The 24,840-nt window shown below is 39.7% G+C and overlaps 1 protein-coding gene across 1 annotated transcript in view; it reads right to left on the bottom strand.

Moving 5' to 3' along the window:
- Positions 1-20,927, bottom strand: part of CDCP1 (CUB domain containing protein 1) — a 74,004-nt gene extending 53,077 nt beyond the window's left edge. The window contains exon 1 of the mRNA XM_051961080.1: positions 20,380-20,927. Within this exon, the coding sequence (XP_051817040.1) occupies positions 20,380-20,488 (109 nt within the window). The 5' untranslated portion in view covers positions 20,489-20,927. The remainder of the gene's footprint in view (positions 1-20,379) is intronic.
- Positions 20,928-24,840: the final 3,913 nt, after the last annotated feature.

Genomic DNA, 24,840 nt, shown 5'->3' with positions numbered 1-24,840 from the left:
TTGGTTGTTGTTGTTGGGCAGATTTACAGGGACTGATGGGGAGGGCCCTAGAGAGCCAGTTAATCAAGATAGACTGAACTGTGACCCACCTTTCCACTTATCAGTTACCTAGATTACGTGGAGTTTGCTCTGCTGATGGTGTTCCCTACAGCCTCTCATTCCTTGCCTAAATATAGGGGAAACTAAGCCATAGGAACTTCCCCAAACAGAAGCAAATCAATCAATGGTCCAACATGGTGACACTTCTGTCAGGCCTTAAAAATAGGCCTTAAGGAACTCACCTTAAGGAAATTCCTTCCCACTGGGCCATAGCGGACTAAAAAGGGGCCAGGTGACTCTGGACTTTTATTATCTATCTTTAATGTTGTAGAGTATTGGGAAAAACACCACAACAAGAGAGATGCTGGGTTTGAGGGCCAATACTGGATGAGTCACAACCCAAAAACCTTGATTTCCTCCATTATAAAAATTTGGAACTTTTATTCTATAAGGTGAAATTAAGAAGAAGGGTCTTTGTGAACAGCCAAGTGCTATATAAATGTGAGTCATTATTATTATTATTATTATTATTATTAATAGCTAACTAGGTGACCTCCAGACCAATGCTAAGTTTATTTTAGGGTTAAACTGAACTGCATTGGTTCAGAAGGCGACTGGAGAAATACAGAAAATGGGAGAAGCCTATAAAACATCCTGGCATTGAACACTGAGGGAAATTAAGTTGGGAACTTTGATTTGAATTAAACAACAAACATAATTCAGTTTATGACCACTATAAATAATTCAGGATTACACCATAAAGTGCCTTAGGGCCATTTTATATCGTATTCATATTTTATTTCCTGAAACCTTGACGCGTGAAATCAACATGAACTTGAAAGTCACTGAGGGTTATGAAGATGGATGAAGAAGAAACTTTAGAAGAAGAAAAAAATAAACCCTATGCCTACTCCTAGGGATGTCAAATAGAACCCTACTCCCATATCTCTTCTCTTTCCCATGGGTAGAGTGTAGGTAATGGCAATTGAGTGGATTTCCATTATCTTCAAGTTGTACTAGTCCCAAGCTATTAAGCTAAGACTGGACTAATCTTGCAAGTCACAGTTAAGTCAAAATAGCTCATTACTAAAGGAAAATAACCAACCCAGGAGAAATGTAATATATTCCTCCAATCCTTTTTGTGATAGATGATTAATTATTTAGAATGTTTGGGGAATGGTTTAATTCCACAACACTTCAATAAATCTGAGATTTCCTTAATACAGATAGTCACACCAACAAAGACCAAAATGCCTCCTCAATCAATGGCCTCCTATCCATCTTCTCCCTTGAATTTTTCCATACCAGCTCTACCCAGCAGCCTGAAAGTCTTTCTTTGGGTCTTTCCACATTGCCATACTGGTACCCATGAACTTGGAGAGACCCCTTCTTCTACTTCATTCTAGCTGCATGATCAACCCACCCCTTTTGTGTTAGACATCTCATGGTATCATTGCTTACCCTATGTCTGGAGTGTAAATTATTGTTGGTGATCTACTATAAGTTACTTAGGATTGCCACACATTTTTCCATAGATTATCCATGGTCTATTCAAGATTTTGGCTCACCCATGAACTATAATCTTCCAATATTTCTAGAAAAGCATAGGTGTTAATAATAGTGATAATATTAACAGCATTTACACACGTGTTAATACATATTTACATATATTAATACATATTTTAAGTATATTCATTTCTTTACATATATTAACTCATTTGATCCTTATGACGACTCTAAAGATAGGTACTTTCATCATGTCCATTTTGTGGATGAGTCAATTGAGACAGTGAGGTTAAGTAACAGAATCAAACAGCAGAATTTAAACTTGATCTGACTCCATCCACAGCATCTTTTGTAACTCTAGACAGATGTTTTGTGGAGTGTTTGGGGTTTGCAGAATGCTGCAGAACATCTTAAATGAAGGAAATGCATAATCCCTCACAAAGTGTTAAACCTAATTTTTTACATTGACAGACCCAAGTAGGTGAAGACTTCTAGACTCTAACATGCAGTTAGATGGAACTAGTCCAACAATACACATGCATTGGACAGATATTGATTATTGATGGTGAACTGGGACCCAAATCTTGGGAGAGAAAGGAAAGAGTGTGTCAGATTATAAACTTGGGAAATTGAACAGTAACTTTTGTTAAAAATGATTTATTTTTACTTTGAAAATTATAAGCAACCAATAAAATGGTCATTTTCTAAAAAAAAAAAAAAAAAAGAAAAAAAGAAAAAAGAAAAAAAAAGGGGAGAGTTTGGGGTTTGGAGAAGCAGAGAAATCCAGTCTAAACTTTCCTTCCTGTTGCATTCTGGGTCCAGTTAATAGTCTCTCTGTGTGTTAACCTAAGATAAATTTCCTGATTTTTCCAATTATTAATCTTCCATGCATGAATTGTTCCTGTGTAAATCATTAGATTAAACTCTTTTTAATCATTGTGGTTTCCTTTTAGGGGGAGTCGGAACCTGAAGTTTGTTATCATCTGGAGGACCTCCCCCTTTAGAGAATCCCTCTTGCACTTGGTTGCTTTGGGCACTGAGCATGTTCCATGACAATAACGAACACTTTTGATGGACCAGAGTTCCACTGGAATTAGAAAAACCTGAGTTCAGATGCAGACACTTGGTACTGGTGCGATCCTGGCAATCAGTCATTTAGCCTCAGACATTTTCCTCACCCGTAAAAAAAATGAGGAGTAACAGTCCCTACCTCCCCAAAGTCACTGTGAAGACTGAGAGGATATTTGCAAATCAGATCATTCTATGAAAGCTGCTGTTGTAACTTTTGGCGAGCACACCTTTCCCTTTTGGTTTATGCTCATTATGAGTATGGCAAGGTGTGATGATTGGGTGTTCCATGAAATGACCTCTCTCCTTCCTTTACCTCCCCTAAGATAACTCTGGCCTTCCTTGTAGCCATGACTGCCTTTGTTGAATTTACAGATTATAGCATGGCTACAGCTTATTTTTTTCCCCAGAGACTGCCGTCCATCTTCATCAAGGATCCTGTATTAGAGCACTAACCATTAATTTTTTTCTTTTCCTTTATTAAAGCTTTTTATTTTTCAAAACATATGCGTGGACAATTATTCAGCATTAGCCTTTGCAAAAACCAACCATTAAATTAATATTCATCTGGTCATGATGATGAAAAGCCTTTAGTGCTTAGTTCTGTCTTCCCAACTCTCCTGTGACTGCGGAGTTGACTGACATCCCCTCAGCCTTGTCTCCTCCCTCCACATGGATCCTGCAGAATCCACTGGCCTTCACAAAATCTCCCATTTATGTCTCCTCTGCATTCGCAGGGCACCCCTGCTATACAGCCTCCCATCACATTGTACCCAAAATGCTGCACCAGCCTAGTGTTGGCTAGGAGCAGCTAAGTGCCAAGTCTGGAGTCCAGAGACTCAGCTCCTGAGTTCCAATTAGTCCAACTGTGTGACCCTGCTCAAGTCACCTCATCCTGAGTGCCTCAGTTTCCTCATCTGTAAAATGAGCTGGAATAGGAAATGGCAAATTGCTCTGCCAAGAAAACCCCAAATGGGGCCATGAAGAGTCAGCTATGACTAAACAACAACAAACTGACTGGTAGTCCTGGCTCAAGTCTGTGCCCACTCCAATTCATCCTCCTCTCACTTACCAACATGTTCTCCCTAAATCATTTGATCTATACTCAATAAGTGGCTTCCTTTTACTTTCAGGATCAAATGTAAAATGCCCCATTTAGTTTTTAAAGTTCTTTATAATGTGGCCTTTCTTACTAGTTCAGTTTTTTAATACTTTTTTCTTTTTCTTTTTTTGCTGAGGCAATTGGGGTTAAGTGACTTGCCCAGGGTCACAGCTAGGAAGTGTTAAGTGTCTGAGATCAGATTTGAACTCAGGTCCTCCTGACTTCAGGGCTGGCTGTCCCTAATACTTTTCTTATATGTTCTTTTATATAGATAGTGTCAATGATTCTCAAAGTATGGCCCATATTCATATATATATATATATATATATATATATATATATATATATATATATATATATACACACACACACACACACACATGTGTGTGTGTGTGTGTGTGTGTGTGTGTGTGTGTGTGTGTGTGTGTGTGACTGTTCTCATGGTGTGTGTCAGTGTTCTCAAAGTATGGCCCAAAAAGACTTGAAAGTCTCTGAAACCTTTCCATGTGGGAGGAACCATGTTTGGTGCTATACCTCTAGTCCTAGTTAACATTTTGTGTATGTGCACTTCGACAACGATATTGTATGAGGACATATTTTGATGGAAGTGGATTTCTTTGACAAAGAGACCTGAGTTTCAATTGATAAATGACGGACAAAAGCAGCTACACCCAAAGAAAGAACACTGGGAAACGAATGTAAACTATCTGCATTTTTGTTTTTCTTCCCGGATTATTTATACCTTCTGAATCCAATCCTCCCTACGCAACAAGAGAACTGTTCGGTTCTGCAAACATATATTGTATCTAGGATATACTGCAACATATCCAACATATAAAGGACTGCTTGCCATCTAGGGGAGGGGGTGGAGGGAGGGAGGGGGAAAAAAATCGGAACAGAAACGAGTGTCAATATAATGTAATTATTAAATAAAAAATTAAAAAAAAAAAACAACATTTTGTGTATGTGAAATGGACCCCTCTGGCAATGTCTAGTGAAGCCTACAGAGCCCTTCTCCGAAGAATGTTTCTAAATGCATAAAATAAAATACATGGGATGAACAAAAGCAATCAATTATATTGAATTAAAAAAAAAAAAAAAAACCTCAAGTCCATAATCTCTCAGCCAAGAGGTGAAAGATTTGTTTTATCCTTCATATTTTAAAATCATAGCTATCATGTATTTCACACTAATGTTAGCTACTAACACATACTAATTACTATCATTGGAAGTATATGGAATTTGGGGGGTATTAAAAGGGGATCATCATACTCAAAACGTTAGGAACCATTGACTTATACCTACATTAGCATTTTCCAGAGAACCAGAATACAATAAAATACATTGAACACAAAACTATAATTAAATATGTCTTTGGTGATTCATAAGGTACTTCAGATTATTATTCAGGCTTATAGAATCAGAGAATGTCAGAGCTGGGAAGTACTTTAGAGAGATCATTTAGTTTAATTCCCTCATTTTACAGATGAGGAAACCACCAACCAGAAAGGTAAAATAATCATTAAGCAAGATCATACAGTGAATTAGAAGCAGAATCAGGAATAGAATCTTGCTCCTGATTCTCAATTCATTGTTCTTTACTTTAGGCTATAGTATGTATCCCCCTCCCTCCTTCTGTCTCTTTGTCTGTCTCTCTCTGCCTTCTCCCCTTCCCTTTTTCTCTTTCTCACTTCTCCTCTCCCCTTTTCTTCCTTCATCCCTCCCTCCTTTTCTTCCTCTCTAGCTCCCCCCACTCCCCTCTCATAGTCATAAACAGAACTTAATTAAATTCTTACTGATTGACTGATTGTAGAATAGGATAGGATATAGAGCTAGTAGAGATTCAGCAGAAGATGTTTCATACCCACTCATTATAGATGGGGACTCTCAGGCTCTGAGCTGCAAAGTGAATTTTATGATTCGTATTAGATGTGTTAAAAATAATCATGAATCCAAAATTCAGTGTAATTTGTAATTGTAATTCTACCAAATCAATTTGAAGAGGTACAAACCATGTTAGTGACTGGAAAACATAAAAGTTTCCAGGCCCTGAAAAATCACAGAGAAGAAAATAGAGCCTTACTTTGATGACAGAAGAAATGCTGAAATTATTTTTAGACAACCTGTCAGTGACATTGTCAAAGTATCCTGTGTTTTTTCACTTTACAACAAAACAAATATAAGGACAGAATCTGGCCTAAGGACTGGAGTTTGACAAGATATGAGCTTCCATAAGACAGATTCAACTACAGGATGTACATTCTTTAGGGATTAGTTGAGACAGACGAGTTATTAAGATGTTGCCTATTTATCTGACTGAATACAAACTATGAGCTGGCTAACTAAAAATAAGTGAAGAATGGAGTGAGCTGTTCTTCCTGATTATTTCAGTCTCTGCTTGAAAATAGCTTATCTCAAGTTCATCTCCATTGTCCTTCCAAGTCCACTGGCAGGATATTATATTACTAGAAATCCAAGTTTGATTCATTCAGTTTGGTTCCTGGCTGGGAAAATCCATCAGGGAGAGAGGTAGGAAGGGAAGGGAGACATTCACTGTCAATAAAAACTATTCTAAATGATATTTGAATCTTCTTTTCACCTTTGCACAGAGAAATACTGTGCTCTAAGTGAAAAGGTAGATGGTGGTCATGGAGTTAGGTAAGATACAGATTCCAATCCTATCGCCGATACTGGTCCTGTGACCTCAGGCCAGCTGTATAGCCTTTGTTTATTCATTTGTAAAATGAGTATAACAATATCGACAATATCATCATAGGTTTGTGAGGCTTAAATAAGATAACCTATGTAAAGTACCTTTCAGACTTCCATATGCTCTGGAAAAAGTGTCAAAATTTGATAACTGATAATTCTATTAATTAGATAGGATTCATTCAATTTTAGTCTACTTCAAAGAAAATATCCATTTTCAAATTCTCCCATCAAAACTGAAACAAGGATGACAACACTTGATAAGGATAATTTTCAATGAATATCAAATTATAATTCAACCTTAAGACCAAATCTCAGAACAAGAAAGAACTCAACTGATCCACCTGAAAGAACATTCCCCGCTGCTTCCCAAAGCCAACAGGAGTTCATCTGTCTTTTGCTAATGGCCACAAGTGGTATTAGCTTTCTTGGTGAACGCAGCACCCTGCTGACTCCTATACGCTGCTGAGTGGAGTCTGATAAAACCCCCAGATTTTTTTTTCAGATAAATTGCTATCTTACTATAGCACCTCCATTATGAACTGGTATAAAATTGATTTTTTTAATCCAAGCGTTGAGACTTTGCGTTAATCTCTAACAAATTTTATCTTACCCAATTGGGCACCTGCATTAAGGAAAGGCTTCTTTTGAGAAGGTAAGATTTAATCTGGGACTCAAATCGGCACCTTCTTGGTACCTTTTAATCTTATAGAGTTGCGTGGGGCACCAAGAAGTGGGGGCTTGGTCCAGGGCCATGTAGCTAGTGTGTGTCCAAGTGGGCTTCCTGAATTAGAGGCTATCTCTTCCCTGGAACACAGTTGGACTTTCCTGCATTTTGCTAATGGTTGTTCCTTTTCATTTGGATAAATTTGATAAATAGAGAGAGACTGCACAATTCAGTGAAAAGGACCGTTCATTTGCCACCATAGGATGCAGGTTCAAATCTTAAGTATCCTTTCTCTTAGCCTAATTTTCTCATCTGTAAAAAGGGGAGTTGGAATAAATGAACTCTAAGGTCTTTTCCCAGTCTAAATTCAAGATCCAATAAATAATACCCTGGACAACCCTGCTCTTTTGAAGGTAGCGAAAGACAGGAGTGCAACAGTGGCTCTATTCTCCAAGTCACAGGTAAAGATCTCACCTCTGGCAGCCAGAGGAACCAGCTTCCAGGACCTGCAAATTTGGGATAATGACACCTGTCTCCCAACTCCCCCACAGGGCTGTGGTGAGAATTAATGAGATGTTTGTATACTCACCAAGCAACTCAGAAGAAAGGTGTTAGATCAACAAGGGCATCATTACTGCTATTATCTACAAGCTCCTCAGGACTGCGGCAGTGATCTCAGGGCAATGAGCCAGAGAGAGTCAAGGCTAAATCAGGGACAGGGAGATTTTTGGAGCTTCCCCTTTTAAAAGCACCTTCTGGAGTCACTCTATTATTGTCAGGCACTGGGCCAATCTTCCTGATATAAAGGGAGGAGGGAAAGGAAGAGAAAAAGCAGAGGCAGGAGTGTGCAGTTCTGGGGTTCAAGAAACACACTATTCCAGGGCAGCTGGGTGGTACAATGGCTGGAGCAGCAGCTCCCAAATCAGGAGGACCTGGATTCAATCCAGCCTCAGACTTTTAACACTTCCTAGCTGTGTGACCCTGGGCAAGTCACTTAACCCCATTTGCTTCAGCAAAAAACAAACAACAAAAACAAACAAAATAAAAACACACTGTTCCACAGTCACTTGAGAGAAATAAGTCTACCTGAAGTTGGGTTGGGATTGGGTCAGCTTCTGAAAAGTCAGTGGAAACAGTACTGACTCTTTAGTCCAAGGAATCCTGCCCCACACATCCATGTTACCTTAGCCTATTCAAATCCTTCCTGGACTTGTCTCAGAAAAGGAAAGCAAATGGACTAGAACTAGATGACTTCTTAGAATGCTTCTAGAGCAGAGGCTCTCATTTGTGTCATGGACCCCTTTGGCAGTCTGGAGAAGCCTTCGGGCCTTTGTGCAGAATAGTATTTTTTAAAAGTGATGGAAATGGCCAATTTTTATATTCATTAGCTTTTAGCTGAAATTGAGCCTTTCCATCAACTTTTTAAAAATGTGTTTGTGTGTGTAATTTTCCCCCCATGAACAGATCTCAGGTTAAGGACCTCAGGGCTCTAATCCTACGAACTCTCTCTCTTCGACAAAGTGTGGCTGATAATCCTTATACTATCTACCTCAAAGTTCTATAGGGAGGAAAGTATTTTATAAGCCTTAAAGTGCTATACAAGTGTGAGTTAATTATTAGGGACAGTCAGAGAATGAGGAAGACCTAGGTTTATAGCCTGCTTCTGACACACACAGGTGGCAAGACTCAATCTCTGAAGGCCCTAGTTAACTTAACTCTCTAAAATCAGAAAATGCTAGCAAATGCTGATGGAGATGGACAAAAGGATTTTCCTTGTCTCTATGAGGTGCAGGTGTTTGATCTTACACGCCCAAGGCCAAGCTTAATAGGTGATTCTGAAATGGGCAGGTAAAATCATACACAGAGAAGTAGAGGCAGGATGATAGCAGATATTCTCCATGAATCAATGAAATCAATCCAACCCAAGAAAAATGATCATTACTAAATCAGGGAGGAGGAGCCCCCCATATGGGGGCTGAAACGTGATTTCTTGGCCAACACCAAAAATCACAGAACTTATGTTTTATATCAGAACAAGAAACTCTGACACTGAAGCAGGCCAGAAGATTTTCATTTAAAATCCACAGAAGATAAAAATAGCCAGAAAACATTGTTCTTAAAAGTCATCTTCTTCCCAGGCTGAGCAAAGAGATTTCTCTGGCTGTCAATTCCTTCTTCCCCAAACCTTTCCACTCACATCTCGCCCTCCCCATAGACAGACACAATACACTTTTCCATGCACGCAAAAATTATCCAGAGCACAAGAGAGGTGGGCACAGCCATGTGAGTACCAGATCTGGCAGCAGAAGGCTGGGTCTCAAATCTCAGCTCTGGTAATTACTACCTGTGTGATGTAGGGCAAATAACTTCCCATCTCCGAGAAATGGGACTGGATCATAAGACCATAAATCTAGCTCTGGAAGGCTCCTCAAGGCGATCTATACTAAGAAGAGTATACTAAGAGGAAACTAAGACTCAAGAATGATAAGTAATTTGCCTCCGAGGCCATATAGAGATGGGATTTGAACTTGGTTTTTTCAATACTGTTCCATAATATCTAACATTCCTTTCAGCTCTAAGTCTTTGATCTTATGAGTCCAAGATCAAGTCGGATATGTGATCATGAATGGGAACTTGAGCTCACATGCACAGAAGAAATAGAGGCAAGATGGTAGCAGAAAGGAACTGATCTGGGAGGCGGAAAGAACCAGGTTCAAATCTCATCTTAGATTATTTGCCAACTGTGTGAATATGATAGCAGTTGATAGATCTGACGCGTCATTTAAGCTCTTCCATTTCCTGGTAACAGAATAAGAGCTAGTTTAGATAGTTCTTTAAAGTTTGCAAAGCACTTTACAAACATTATCTCATTTTATCTATTAAAAATTTTGTCTTTTACAAATACTTCATTTTCTCCATCTATAGGGTAGGCTGGTTTTAGCCAACTTCATTTGCATGTTGTTTTAGGAACAGGCAATAAAGGATATCCCTTCATCCTTAGGAGAGAACCACTTCCTTCTGATTGTAAATAGATATTGTGAGCCTAAGGCTTATTTGGGAATTGGCCAGAACGTGAAATCTCAACTAACAGATAAGAGATTACTCCAAAAGAAGAATTCACTCAGTAATTGGGGCTGCAGCCTTTCTTAGACAATTGACCTACTGGGACCAAATCTATCAACTGGTACTTCCCAAAAGGAATGTATTTTCCCAAGGAGACATAATTATGGTGTTTAGTTTTCCTTCCCCTCTATTAACCTATAATGCCACTGAATTATACAGTAGTGTTAATAGTAAGAGCAGCATAGCTATTTCTTTTTAAAATAAAATTTTTATTGATATCTTTTGTTTTTACATCATCTATGTCTCTCAGTGTATGTTTCCTTTCCCATCCAGAGAGTCACCTCTTATAACAATTATACATGCATACATACATACATATATATACTATATATATATACATATACAACATATAGGTATATGTGTATATATATATATACATTATACATATGCAACTCTACACCCTACCCTTTCCCCAAGTGCTAATTTCTTAAAGAAACTCTTCTTTCTCTTTATTCTGTGGTAAAGGCATTGACCTGTGATTGCATCCATGTGGGAAATTCTCTTGTGCAGAGACTCCCGGCACTACTGCAGATCAGAACTTATCTCTAATTTATAGTTTGAGAGACATGTTTGTAAGCCTAAGAGGTTGAACTGTGTGTCCAGAATTTAGAAGCTGGATGTGTCAAAGGAAGGACCTGAACTCGAATCCTCCTGGTTCCAAGCTTTATCCTTTATCTCCTGTGGTATACTGTGTCTTGTCAAGACTGTAGCCTAAGAGAAAGAGCCTTGGATTTGAAGGCAGCACTAATTACTCATGTGTTTTTGACTAGGTACTTACTCTTTTCTGGACCTTAATTCTCTCATTTGCAAAATGATTTAGTTGGTATTAGGTGATTTCTAAGATCCCCAACAGGTGAGTCATCTTTCTGAGTTTAAATATATAGCTGTAATTTGGAACTATGCTCAAAAAGTTATCAAATTGTGCATACCTTTTGATCCAGCAGTGTTTCTACTGGGCTTATACCCCAAAGAGATACTAAAGAAAGGAAAGGGACCCACATGTGCAAAAATGTTTGTGGCAGCCCTGTTTGTAGTGGCTAGAAGCTGGAAAGTGAATGGATGCCCATCAATTGGAGAATGATTGAGTAAATTGTGGTATATGAACATTATGGAATATTATTGTTCTGTAAGGAATGACCAGCAGGATGAATACAGAGAGGACTGGCGAGACTTACATGAACTGATGCTGAGTGAAATGAGCAGAACCAGGAGATCATTATATACCTCATCATCACAAATAATATGGTCTCTACCCCTTAGTTCCTTAGCTCTGATAGGTCAATTTTTATTTGACCTTGTTGAAACTCTCTGTCAGACTTCAGAGTCTATAATCTCTTTCTGAAAATCCCTTTTTTCCTACTAACTGAAATTCTAGCCGTCTTTCGAGATCTGGCCCAGAAACTATGTTCAATCATGAATTCCTCCTAACCACTCCAGCAAAAGTGATCTCATCTTCCTCTTTATTTCTGTAATACTTATTGGCACGATTTACCTGATACTTACATTCTCCCTGATCTCTCATGTACGACCCTTGGCTTTGTATATCAGAAACCATTACCAAAATGGGAATTACTCATAATACCCTGAGCATAATAATTACCTGGAAAATACTGGAATGAATGAAAGACTTTGGCAACTTAGGAGGAGAGGTTCACAATGGGTACAGAAAAGCTAAAGGAAAAACATGGAGTCCACTTTTTAGTTATTTCACCATTCTAGCTAATTCTCAAGTTTCTGAAAATACTGAAATATAATCCCATCCAACCCAACAAACATTTAGAAAAAAAAAATTTTCTATGTAATAAATATCCCCCAAAAGAGAATATTTCCATATAAAATAGACAAGAAAAAGACAATTACATGAGTCTTGATTATGTACAATTTGCTTTAAAATATGTACAATAAAGTCAATGTTACTTTCAAAATTGTCTTATTCTAAGCATATATTAACTAGCTATGTATAATCTGAGATAGTTTGGATTAATGAAATGCCAGTAAGACTTCATGAGCACCATTAGCGACATATTGGTGATACCTACAGAACATCCAGATAGAGATGTCCAATTGATGATTTGGAGGTATAGCTCAAAAGAAGGACTAGGATTGGAAATACATGGCTTGTGGTCATCTGCACCAAGATGACAAACGAAGGTCATGGACGTGGAAGTAGAAGGTCATGAGCTCATCAAGAAAGAAAACATATAGGGAAGAAGAGGACCTAGGACAGAGCTTTGGAGAACATCCAAGCCTCAAGGATCTGAGAGAACATGAAAAGAACAAGAAAATTAGCAATGTGCAAAGATAAAAGACAAGTGCATGAGCCAGAACACCCAAGAAACCAACTCCATTAAGACTTTTTAGAGAGTTACTCAGGAGAGTATGACAGCAACATTTCTCCACGGCTATTTTCCTAAGACAAGATACCATTTCCAATTGTGTGTTCTCAGTAACATTGGTATTAATTATCACCATCATAGCAAGATGGCTAAGGTGTGGAGAGTTTTCTGAAGGATTTAGGCTCCTTCCACAAATCTATTGCTCTTTTTGAGCATCTTGGCTTTGCTGAGACTACAGCCTGCTGTTCCATCTCCAGAAAAGGATGAGGTAAGAAGTTCCTAGTGTCCCTCAGGCATGGATATTCACCATCTGTGCTTAGTTTGGAGGGAAGAAATGTGGGGTGTCTATTGTGCAAACCTCCAGAGGATAACAGGAAAGGCCTGCTGATGGAATTTACAAATTCTAACATCCCTTTAAGGGGTCTCTTCATTAGTGCTTCAGGAGAGGTGAAAGTAGAATATCAGAACCTCCTGGCTTTGAATTTCATTTCAAACTTAAAAATCACGACACCTGTGCCAACTACAAGCTGTATAATTTATCTGAGAGATGTTCAATTTTGTTTCACTTGAGGGACTGAGTGCTCTAACTTGAGATTTTTTCATAGATCAACCATGTTTTCCCAATCAAGTTCAAATGGATTTTTATTGAGCAGAATTTTTCATCATATCTGACTCTTCATGATTCCAGTAGGGGTTTTCCTAGAAAAATACTAAAATGGCTTGCCATTTCCTTTTCCAGGTTACTTTACAGATGAAGAAACTGAGGTAACATTAAGTGACTTGCTCGGGATTACAAAGCTAGTAGATGTCTGATGAACTCAGAAAGATGAGTCTTCCCGACTCCAAGTCCAGCACTCTATGCACCATGACACCTGGCTGCCCCATAAAAAAGCACGGCAGTTTCCAACAAAATAACACATTTCTACAATGTCTTATCCATGCAATACAACATAATTTTTTAAGGGGTGGCTCATTTTACCAGAATGAACTCTCCTTTAGAAAGAAAATGAGTATAGAAATATTTTTTAAATACAGTATCAAAGATGAATAAGTAATAAACATCCTGAAACTGGTCACCACAAAACTTCTGAAAAATCAAATAACTATTTTGCCATTGATTTCCATTATAAAATCAGTCACATTTCCAGAGAAAACAATTGATAAGGGGACTGAGTTGAAAATATTTGGAAAGAAAGGGATGAAGTCGGGACATCCCCATCAGACGCCAGCACCTCTGCCTAACCCCGGTCTGTACCCCCCCCCCCCACCAGTGTCCATGTCCCCAGGACAGCCACCACCCCAGCAGCTGCTTGCCTCTACCTACTTCTCCGCTCCAGGTGTCATGAACTTCAGCAGTCCCAGCTATCCCTATGCCCCAGGGGCACTGTCCCTCCCCCACCTCCTCACCTATACCCTAACACCCAGGCTCAGTCTCAGGTGTATGGAGGAGTAACCTATTATAACCCAGTCCAGAAACAGGTGCAGCCGAAACCGTCTCCACCTAGGCAGACATCCCAGCCAGTCACCATCAAGCCCCCACCACCTGAGATTGTAAGCAGGGGTTCCAGTTTGTTTGAATTTCTAAATACTTTAAATCTAACACCACATAAAAAAACAGCAGAAGTGAGAAGATGAAAGCACATAGGGACAGCCATGGGTTAGTGGAAAGAACCCTGGATTTTAAGTCAGAAAACCAGGCTTCAAAGTCCTGTGAGACCTTGGACAAATGGCATAAGCTCTCTGGGCTGCTCAGTCTGGCCATCATCTGCAAAATGCTTCCTCATTTAAAGGAGCCATGAGGTGCCTTCCATTTTCCAATTGATTATCTAATAAACCCCGATGAGCCATGCAGGGGTTGGCAGTTGTGGCTGTCATGATTACTAATCACTTGCCATCCTACATAAGTGAAGATAATGCAGCTGACCCTCATTATTAAGCACAGGCTTGGATTGTCCCAGAATAACTGTGCTCATCTAGCTACCCCTTCTAACAACTGGCACATGCCATTAAGAAAGCTGGCCACAATGAGGGTGCCCTCCGTGGCCATGGAAAGAGCATGGCCACATCAACTGGCACTGATGGTAACCAAATCCTTGGTCTGGTTCTTATTCATTCTCCAAAGTTACCAACTAAACTAATAAGTCAACTGAGCATGGATTTATTAAGCACCTGCTATATGCAATGTCCTGAGGGCACCGGAAAAAAAAACATGAAAGAGACTGGCCCTCAAGGAATGTATGGAGGCAATTGGGTAGCATAATGGGAGGTCTAGATGACTTAAGTCTGAATCCTGCCTCAGATACTTATTAGAAGTATGACCCTGGGCAGGTGACAACCACCGCCTGCCTCAATTTTGCCATCTGCAAAATGGGATTAATAATAGTTCACATTTCTCAAGGATTATTGTGAGGATCAAATGAGCATATGCAAAGTGCTCTGCACATTAAACTTTGACATAAATGCTAGTTTATTTATTTTTGCTGAGGCAATTGGGGTTAAGTGTCTTGCCCAGGGTCACACAGCTAGAAAGTATTAAGTGTATGAGAGCAGATTTGAACTCAGGTCCTGCTGGCTGCCCCAAATGCTAGTTATTTTTTTAATCATTTATTTAGCATTTAGTTTCCCCCAATTACATGGGGGAAAAAAACAATTTTTATCATTAGTCTTTAAAATTGAGTTCCAAATTCTCTCCCTCCCAGCCTCCCCACCTCTCTCATTGAGAAGGCAAGCAATTTGATATAGGTTATATCTGTGTAGTCATGCAAAATAAATTTCCCTATCAGTTATGTTGTAAAGGAAAACAGACTAAACAAAACCCACAAGAAAAATAAAGGAAGTTCAAAAGTGTGCTTCAATTTATAGTCAGACACCATTTCTTTCTCTGGGGATAGATAAGATTTTTCATCATAAGTCTTTTAGAGTTGTCTTGGATCACCATATTGCTGAGATTAGTCATTGTCCTCCATTGATCTTCGATTCCCCAAGCAGCTATGTAGTTGCTAACAGGTACAGTTCCTACATTTAGGAATTTAGTTTTCTTCAGTTATTCAATCAGTATTTCTTAAACACCTACAATCTGTCAGGCATTCCTGTGAGAGATTGTAAGAGAAAGAGAGGGACATGTCTAGCACACAGTACCCTCCACACAGTAGATGCTTAATGAATGTTAACTAAAAATTGAACTCACAACACAGTAGAATTACAGATTAGGGATAGAAACCATCTAGTGCAACCGATATCTTCACTTTTACAAATAAAGAAACTGAGCCTCAGGAATGGAAGGAATTTGATTATAGCCACACAACCAATAATTGACAGAGCCAAACCTCACACCCAGGGCTGACTTCAAGGTAGACTTTTTTTTTCCTATACCAGTCTATCTCTGCAATAATCCAAAAGAATCAGTTCTCTCCTTGACAATTCTTCATCATGGAATGAATTTGTTTATGATGGTGTGCGTTCTATATAATCAGAGTTGAATCCTGAACCATAAATAGTATTCCTGTCAAGTCCTGCATTTTGGACAGTATTTAATGCTTCTAGACATTTAAGCAAATGAATCCTTCTGGAAAGAAAAGTCAGAATATTTTACTCTCCTGAAATTATTTACATTATTAATCAGACCACTCTTCTGCATGCAGGATGAATGACAATTGAATGGCTGGATTTGGGATCAGAAGTTCTGGGAGGCAAATAACATGTACTATGTGACCCTGCTTAAACTTTCTGAGCCTCAGGTCCTTATTTGTAGCAAGGAGAAGTTGGGCCAGATGATCTTTAAGCCCTCTCCCAGATCTTTTCCATGATCCAAAGAAGATGGCAAATTGAGCCATATTTAGGAAGCACAGCAAAAGGGAATTGACTACCTTTCTCCTATTTGCTAGAATAAGCTGTTTTCCATCCTGGGAAAGTGGGTGAAGGGCTAATTACAAAGCTGTAAAAATGATTTTAAGTAATTTGATTGCAAGTATAATTTTTATAATCCAGAATTATAATTGAAGGGTAGAAACAGCTCTTTATCATTAAGGCGGAGGGCTCAGCTGCTCCTAGCTTCTCTTAAGGGTTGGGAACTCCCAAGTCCCATCACCTGTGCTTCTGCTTCTGGGTAATTACCACTGACCTCAATCACAAGCACTACTTGGAGCGCCCTGCTATCCCTCACATCCGTTCTGTTCTTCTGCATCTATCAGTACTTAATTCTTTCTGGCACAGCCAGTCCTAAGCAGATAGGAGCGATAAATCCAGCACAAACTCCTCCTCACAAGCCCCATGTTCCTTCCTATCCAACACGAGTACTGGCATGTAAAAACAGCCAGTGCGTGTGTCAAGTGAGGGGAGGATATCAGAAGGATCTCTGGGATTCTCTTTTTTAATTTTTAATTTTAAACCACACATCCTGCTGAGTCAGATTGGTCACCAGGCGACCAGATAATCGCTCTATTCTCTGGTGTTAGTCACTTTTTGGTGAAACTCAGAAGAGGAAAATAAATGTAGCATCTCCTTCCTAAAGTAATGTAATCTGGGCTGTGATAGGAGATGACCACAGAAGAATGACCAGTGACCCGTTAAAACTGGTGATTGAAAAAAAATAACTGGAGATGAGGGGTATACACTAATCAGGCTGAAAACACAGGTAACCTAATCGCATACACACTTGACATCATGTCCTTCTGCAGTCCGTTCCCCTAGATTAGGGATGTGCTGGAACCACTCAGGAAAATGGTTATATTTTCATTGTGAGCATTTACACTTCAAAATCCTCAAGAACCATAAATCAGACTTTGTTTTTGCTGTCTAATCCTAAAAGAGCGTTAATAATACAGATTAAAGTTAAGTGTTCTGAATATACCCGCCTCCATAGCTCTTCGAAATTCTCCAGCATATCCCTGCCCCTAATAGACATGGATCCCACTGCGCTTCTTTGTCAGCAGAGTGACTCTGAGTCACTTCCATACTCTGAGCTTCACTTTCCTCATCCTTCAAAAGACTGGACGATTTGGTTTTTATTTCCTATCTTTATATTTGTACTGAGCAATGTCAGCTCCTGAAATACACTCACTTCTCACATCCTCAGCTTAAACTACCATCTCTTAAGTAATCTCTCTATTCCTAACTTGTCACTTTTTTGGCCTTTCTCAAACTTTCTGGTATTTCCCTCTCTTTTTACATTACATAAGTTTACATTACATCTTTTTACATTTACATTTACAGTACTCATTACATACATTTACATTACATATGGTCTACGGCCTTCAGTAGACTATAAGCTCCTTGCTAGCTAAGGACTTTTCTTTCTGGTCTTTTTATCTTTAGTATCTAGCACAGACCCTTTAACATGCACATGCTTAATATTTATTGAATTGAACTAAATTGCTGTCCCCAATGACCAATATATTCCAATCATTTTACATATATCTCCACTCTCCCCACAGAATGAAAGCTCATCGAGGGTAGGAACCATCCTTCCCTTCCTTCCCTCCCCACAAACACATATTGCATTTGTGCCTCCAGTGCCTCACACATTATTATTATTATTAGTGGTGGTCATGGCCATAGGAATAGTACCAGCAGCAGCATAGCAATTTATTTCATCGGGTATCGCAAACTTCCAATGAAGAATTCTATCCACCAATGTAAACTGGCACTTCCTCTACTGGGACACTGGGAAGTTATAAATAGGTTGCCCAGGGTCATATAGTTAGAGATGGCACTTGAATTAATTTCTTCCTGATTCTGAAGCCAACTTTCTTTCTCATTAGGACCAGATAACTCTACTCTGTATATAGCAGTCTCTTGATAAATTCTTGTTGGTTTAGAGAGGATATCATACCCCCAAAACCTGAGCGCGACCTAGGGGAAAATCGAGAAAATCAGAGGAAATAACTAAGAAATGCACCTCTCCTCCCAACTCCACTTCTTCCTCCTGGGCTACCAAGATTATCTAATCAAACTTACAAGTTCATTTATTTATTTATTTATTTTAGTAACTGTGATGTGCAAAGCACTATGAATGATAGTAATTCCTGTTTAGCAATGGTTTAAAGCAAATGTATCAAACACATGGCATTCCTTAGTGCAGCAGTAATCAGATTAAAATGTAATTGGGAAATATCTAACAAATAAATTGCAATAAAACAATGCTAATAGGTTTCCCCTAAGCAGGGATCTTCACGTATGGTTTAGTAACTCTTTTCTGTTTGTGTTTTGATATCACTGACAGGGTACATGAAGCTTTGCCAATAGTGGACACTTTGTAAATGTCATTGGATTGGATTATATAGCCCTCAGAAATTACAAAGTGTTTTAAACCCATCATTTAATTCAGTTCTCACAACGATCTGGTGAGGTAGTTTGTCAGGGTTATCATCAATCTCATTTTTTAGGTTGAAGAAAAGGAAGGCTCACAGCGGTTGTGACGTAGAGGCGATAAGTAGGGGTGTCAGATCACAAGCCCAGGTGTGGGGATGTGAACAATGAGAAAAGTTACATGTTGATCAGTTATGTTTAATGGTCAGTTTAATGATTTAAATAAGACTTTATTTGGCTGGAAGTATTTACCTTGATTGTGCACACCTGACCTAGTTTCTTTTCAGTTTATTGAAAGATTACGCCTCTTCCATGATAATGGATGACATCATAGCAAATGTCTGATGGGGCAGGAAGCAATAGTCACCATTTAAAGCTGCTTACTTTATGAAGAAACCAAATTCTCTTTCTTCCTTTTTTTTTTTTTTTCTCTTCTATCTCTATTTTAGGAATCGTGGTTCCTCAGAAATCATTTCTCGTGATTACTAACTAGCTAACAGATGTTCCTAAAGCTACTAGGGTGAGGATATTTTGATGGAATGGCCCCCTGAATCTTTTTTAATCCTAATATAAATCCGAATTGTAGGGCTCCACTTCCCAGTCTTTTTATGAAGAGTAAAATAAAACCAACACCGAGAGTAGTGGGGTACAGGAAGTGTTCAGCCTTAGCCTTAGACTAATTACCAGTAAAGACAGTAAAATTACAATCTCCAACTAGGGGAAATTGCTTTCATTTTCTAATTCGATTTACCAAAGGCAGACTTCCAGAACCCTGAAAGTAAGGAGGAGGAAGGTGGGGGTGTGACGAGAGTGAAAAGAAGTGGGGTGGAATTCCTGGCAAACCTTAAAATTGTCAAGATTTAAGGGAAGTTGCCCGGGATCTGAATTCGAGGAACTTGGGTTCAGGCCCCGCTTTGTCATTGATTTCTGGAACTATGGACTTCAGTTTCCTCTTCTGGGAAGAGGGAGATTGGACTAGAGAGCAGCGTCTTCAAGCTCTAAATCTTTGCTCCTATTTGGTGGTTTTTCCTACAACATTTTTCTAGTCCTAGGAGCAGAAGATAAGAGCTGTGGGACAAATTAGGAATCGGGAGATCCCCCACTACTCTCCCCCACTCACTAGTTAAATTCTCTTCTGCCCTTCGGGCTTCTCTAAGCCTTTCTACAGCGTTCACGACTTTCTTTTTCCTTCTTCCAGTGTCACGAGAGAAACTTACTCCTCGCCGCTCCCACAGTGGGACGGGGCGGGTGTGGAACACTTGCCCAGTTGGGCAGGCGTGGGTGCTTCCTTAGCCTCGGTGACGGAGAGAAGGCCAGGTATCAGGAACTGGCCACCCCCAGCAGAGAGACCGGCGCCAATGGAAGAGCTCCGCTAGGAGGAAAAGGCTTCAGGTGTGCAGGGAGCCCTGGCGCCACTTCTCTCCAGCCCTGGCCGGGTTCTTGGAGGCGCAATCCCTCCCCCTCCCCCAACCCCAGGTTGTCCCAGCTCCATTCCAGCTCTGAGCCGCTCCCGAGCGGACTTACCTGTCCAGCGCCCAACCTGCGCCGCCGCGCCTAGTTGCAGCAGCCCCGCCAGCAGCAGCAGCGGCAGCGGCAGCGGCCCCGCCGCCCAGCCGCGGCTACGGCCGCCCATGATTCCTGCTCGCCCTCCTCCTCATCCGCGGGGCACGGGGATCTCCGGCCACTGTTCCCGCGGTCCCCAGAGGCTGCCCCAGGAGCCCGAGGCTGGCGGCGGCGGCGCCTCCACTGCGCGGCTGCGCTGAGCTTAGCCAGACCTCACCTGCGGGCTGGAGCGCGCCCTGCTCGCCGCCCCGCCCTGCAGTACCCAGCTGTGTACTCCTCCCTCCTCCCCCTGGGCCGGCCCGCCCAGTCTGCAAAGCTCTTGTTCCTGCCTCGCCTTCCTTATTCCTGCCTTTCCTTTCCCTCCCTCCCCGCCAGTCCAGGTGCCCTTCCTCCCAGTGAATTCTTTTTTCTTAGTCTAATCCAGTTGCTACCTCTCTAGGGAGGCTTCCATGATCCCCCAGGTCTGAAACAGCCTCTTCCTCCCTTAAGCCTAATAGGGCACTTGGTTCTCACCTCCCTAATGCACCTGTGTACACACACACACACACACACACACACACACACACAGAGTGTGCTGGAAAGGGCTCTAGAGTGAGAGGCTGGCTCGAATCTCAGTTCTCCCGTCATCCATGACCCTAAAATGAATATTGTACATTGAAAAATAAACTGAGATCAGTTAGGTGGCACCAGCCCTGAAGTCAGGAGGACCTGAGTTCAAATGTGATCTCAGACACTTAACACTAGCTGTGTGACCCTGGGCAAATCACTTAACCCCAATTACCCCAGCAAAACAAAACAAAAAATTCCCAAAGTACACTGGTTCTTCAGTAGGAAGATGTTAGTTCAGATCCTGCTTCTGAAGGATTTATAACCAGTGAGACTCTGGGTAGGTCGTTTAACTACAATGTTCCCCTCTGTAAAAAGAGGGGTTTGGATTAGATGCCCTTTAAGGGCCTTTCAGGCTCCCAAATGAAGAGTGTATAAGTAACTTTCCTCTTTATATCCTGAAGTCCACTCTTTTATTTAATTAATGCTTTTTATTTTTCAAATATATACGTGGATAATTTGCAACATTCATGCTTACAAAATCTTGTGTTCTAAATTTTTCCCTCCCTCCCCCCCACCTCCTCCTCTAGGCGGCAAGTAATCCAATATATATGTTAAACATGTGCAATTCCTCTATACATATTTCCAAAATATGCTGCACAAGAAAGATTAGATCAAAAAGAAAAAAAATGAAAAAGAAAACAAAATAAAGCAAACAACAAAAAAAGTAAAAATACAATGTTGTGGTTCACATTCAGTTCCCATAATCCTCTCTTTGGGTTCAGATGTCTCTCTCTATCACAAGTCTATTGAAATTGGCCTGAATCATCTTATTGTTGAAAAGAGCCACAACCTTCAGAATTGATAATTGTATAATCTTCTTGTTGCTGTGTATAATGATCTCCTGATTCTGCTCATTTCACTCAGCATCAATTCACATAAGTCTCTACAAGCTTCTCTGAAATCATCTTACTGATCATTTATAAAACAACAATATTCCATGGCATTCATATACCACAATTTACCCAACCATTCTCCAATTGAGGGGCATTCACTCAGTTTCCAGTTTCTTGCCACTACAAAAAGGGCTGCCACAAAAATTTTTGCACATGTGGTTTCCTTTCCCTTCTTTATGATCTCTTTGAGATATAAGCCCAGTAGAAATCCTGGTGGGTCAAAGGGGATGCACAAACTGATCATCTTTAACTGCCAGTCTTATCTCCCCACTGTAAACTGCATTGGGCAAAGGGTCAGCTTATTCTTAAACTTAGTATCTTCTTCAGGCTTTTCCCAGTGCTCTCTGAACACTATGACTTGAATGAATGAATGGGAAAACATTTATTAAGCACTCAGTTTTCAAGAAGCTCACATTCCATGGGATAGCTAAGACGGACAGGAGGGTTCATTCTTAAGTGAAATGGAAAGGCCCCTGGTGCAGGACAAAGCAGATGGCATCTTGTCTTCCTTAGGGTCATTTCCATCTCTAAGAGCCATCTCCATTTTGGATGTTGAACTATATTTGATGGTGTCAAGGACTTAGGCACTGAGAACTGTCAGACTACATTTAAAATTCTGTTAACAGAAGAAACAGGGTACTATCTAAAGTCATAGAGTGAAGCAAGGAAAATGACAGCCCTGCTGTAATGAGCCTTTGAAAGATAGCATTTTGGCTTATGGAATTTAGAATCGGCACACAGAGCACTGAGGCATAACATTATTTTGTACTTATAAATTTTACTGGAGTAGGAGGAGTTGAGCTGCTCAAAAACTGGCTCTGAACTAGAAGAAAATTTAATCAGCTTATGTATAATGCTTACTTTGGGGTTAGAAACTTTCTTGTAGTCAAGAGGGTATGGGAATGGATCTCCTGAAACAATACACACACATACACACATGTAGATACAGGTCATTGGCTCAAGTATAAAACTAAGGAATTGTGCTGAGTCTTTTCATTTGTGGCTGGCTCAGTTTCACAGGAGAATTAGCTCCATGGTCTTGATGCAGCTGGCGCTGAGCCCAGAGTAGATGCAGAAGAGGTCTAGTGTTCTTTCTACTGTCACCTGAACAGATGGTTCCCGTCAAAAGACAGGTAATTGAATTTACTGTGTTCAGTCAGAACGGAGCACCTTTCTCTCCTCTGCTTCTTCTCTCTCCCAGGTTTTGGATTCCCAGAGTTATCTGGTAGTTCAGTATAGAGTGGCTGGTGATGTGACATGTTTTTTAATGATATACAGAGACCTAATAGAGTTAATGATGTAGCAAGATTCTGGACTTCCTCTTCCAAAATGAGGCTCGCTACATCTCCCCCTCACGCTTCTAGAGACATCTCCAAGGGCAGTGGATTAGTTTTCTTTAATGTTATTAAGTTGAACCCCCATTCTAGTGTATCTCCCACATTGTTAGCCACCAGTTATTAGTATCAGATTCTCACTTAACCGAATTGATACTAATTAGCTTTTAAAAAGGAATATTTGCTGTGAAGATCTAGCAAGAACTGAAATAGGCAGGTAGGTAGATAGATAATAGAGATAGATGATGAGTAGAATTATATATAAATAAATAGCATTATTAAATACTTCTATGTCCCAAGTACCATGTAAAACAGCCGTGATACAAATATAAGCAAGTATGACATGCCTTATTGTCAAGGATCTTATATTCTAGTGGAGAAAGACTAGGGAGCTTGAAAGTGGGGAGATTCCTCCTTACCTAGGATCATGGTCTCCTTTGGTTCCTGGGGAGAATAAGCTCAAACATAAAGTAATTTCTACATTGTACTGGCTCCAAAAAGTTTTTTTCTTTTTCTGAAAATTTTATTTTCATTTTCAATTACAAATTCTCTCTTTCCCACTTTTCATTCCTCGCCTCTCCATTGAGATGATAAGAAATATGGTAGTCATTATATATAGATGAAGTAATACAAAACCTATATGTACATTAGCCATGTTCTGAATAAAAAAATCTTCAACTAGCATTTTGAATTGACTAGTTCTTAATCTGGTGTTAATATTTTTTATCATGAAGCTTTTGGAGTTTTGGTGGAGGATCAGAGTTACCAATTCTTTCACAATTTATTTTTTCAATATTATTATTGTTGTTTGTCTTTCATCCTCAAAAAGAACAATGGCGTCAGGGAGATGTTGCTATCGCATGCAAGTAAATTAGATTTTAGTAAGGGTGGGCTCACTAGTCTCGCTTTCTCCTCCAGAGTTATCTGGATTCAGAGCCAAGATATAAATTGAGATGATTGGAAATGGCTCTAATATTGCTATAACTGTATTCGTTGTTCCACCAGTTCTACTCTACTTTGCATCAATTCATTTAAGTCTTCCTGGGGTTTCCTAAAGCTAACTCCTTCATCATTTTTCATAGCATGATAGTATTCATTTATAATTTGTTCAGCTATTCCCCAATCGATGGGAATTCCTCCAGTTTCCAAATTTTTGACACCCCAAAAAAGAGCTGTTATAAATATCTTTGTGCATATGATTCTTTCTAACTTTCTTTAATCTCTTGGGATAGAGTCATCATAGCGGTATTGCTAGGTTAAAAGGTATCAACAGTTTTATAACCTTTTGAGCATAATTCCAAATTGCTCTCCAGAATGATTAGACTAGTTCATAACTGAATATTCTGCCAACTTGTTGTACCCTCAGAAGAAACCTGGGGAAGTGTCCCCAAAGCTTTTATATATACATATATACACATCCAGATGTATATATACACATGTATATGTGTGTCTATAGAAAATCCTTGGGGACATCCTATATTTCTATCTGTTTTATCTATCTAGGATTATGTTATTTATTGTTTATCTGTATTATCTATTTAAAATCTATCTCTATCTATATTATCCCTATAGAGAATAGAAATAGA

Source organism: Antechinus flavipes, chromosome 5 (genome assembly GCF_016432865.1).
Source record: "Antechinus flavipes isolate AdamAnt ecotype Samford, QLD, Australia chromosome 5, AdamAnt_v2, whole genome shotgun sequence".
NCBI lineage: Eukaryota > Metazoa > Chordata > Mammalia > Dasyuromorphia > Dasyuridae > Antechinus > Antechinus flavipes.
Note: the sequence above shows the minus strand (reverse complement) of the source record. Positions and strands in the feature narration are given on the sequence as shown.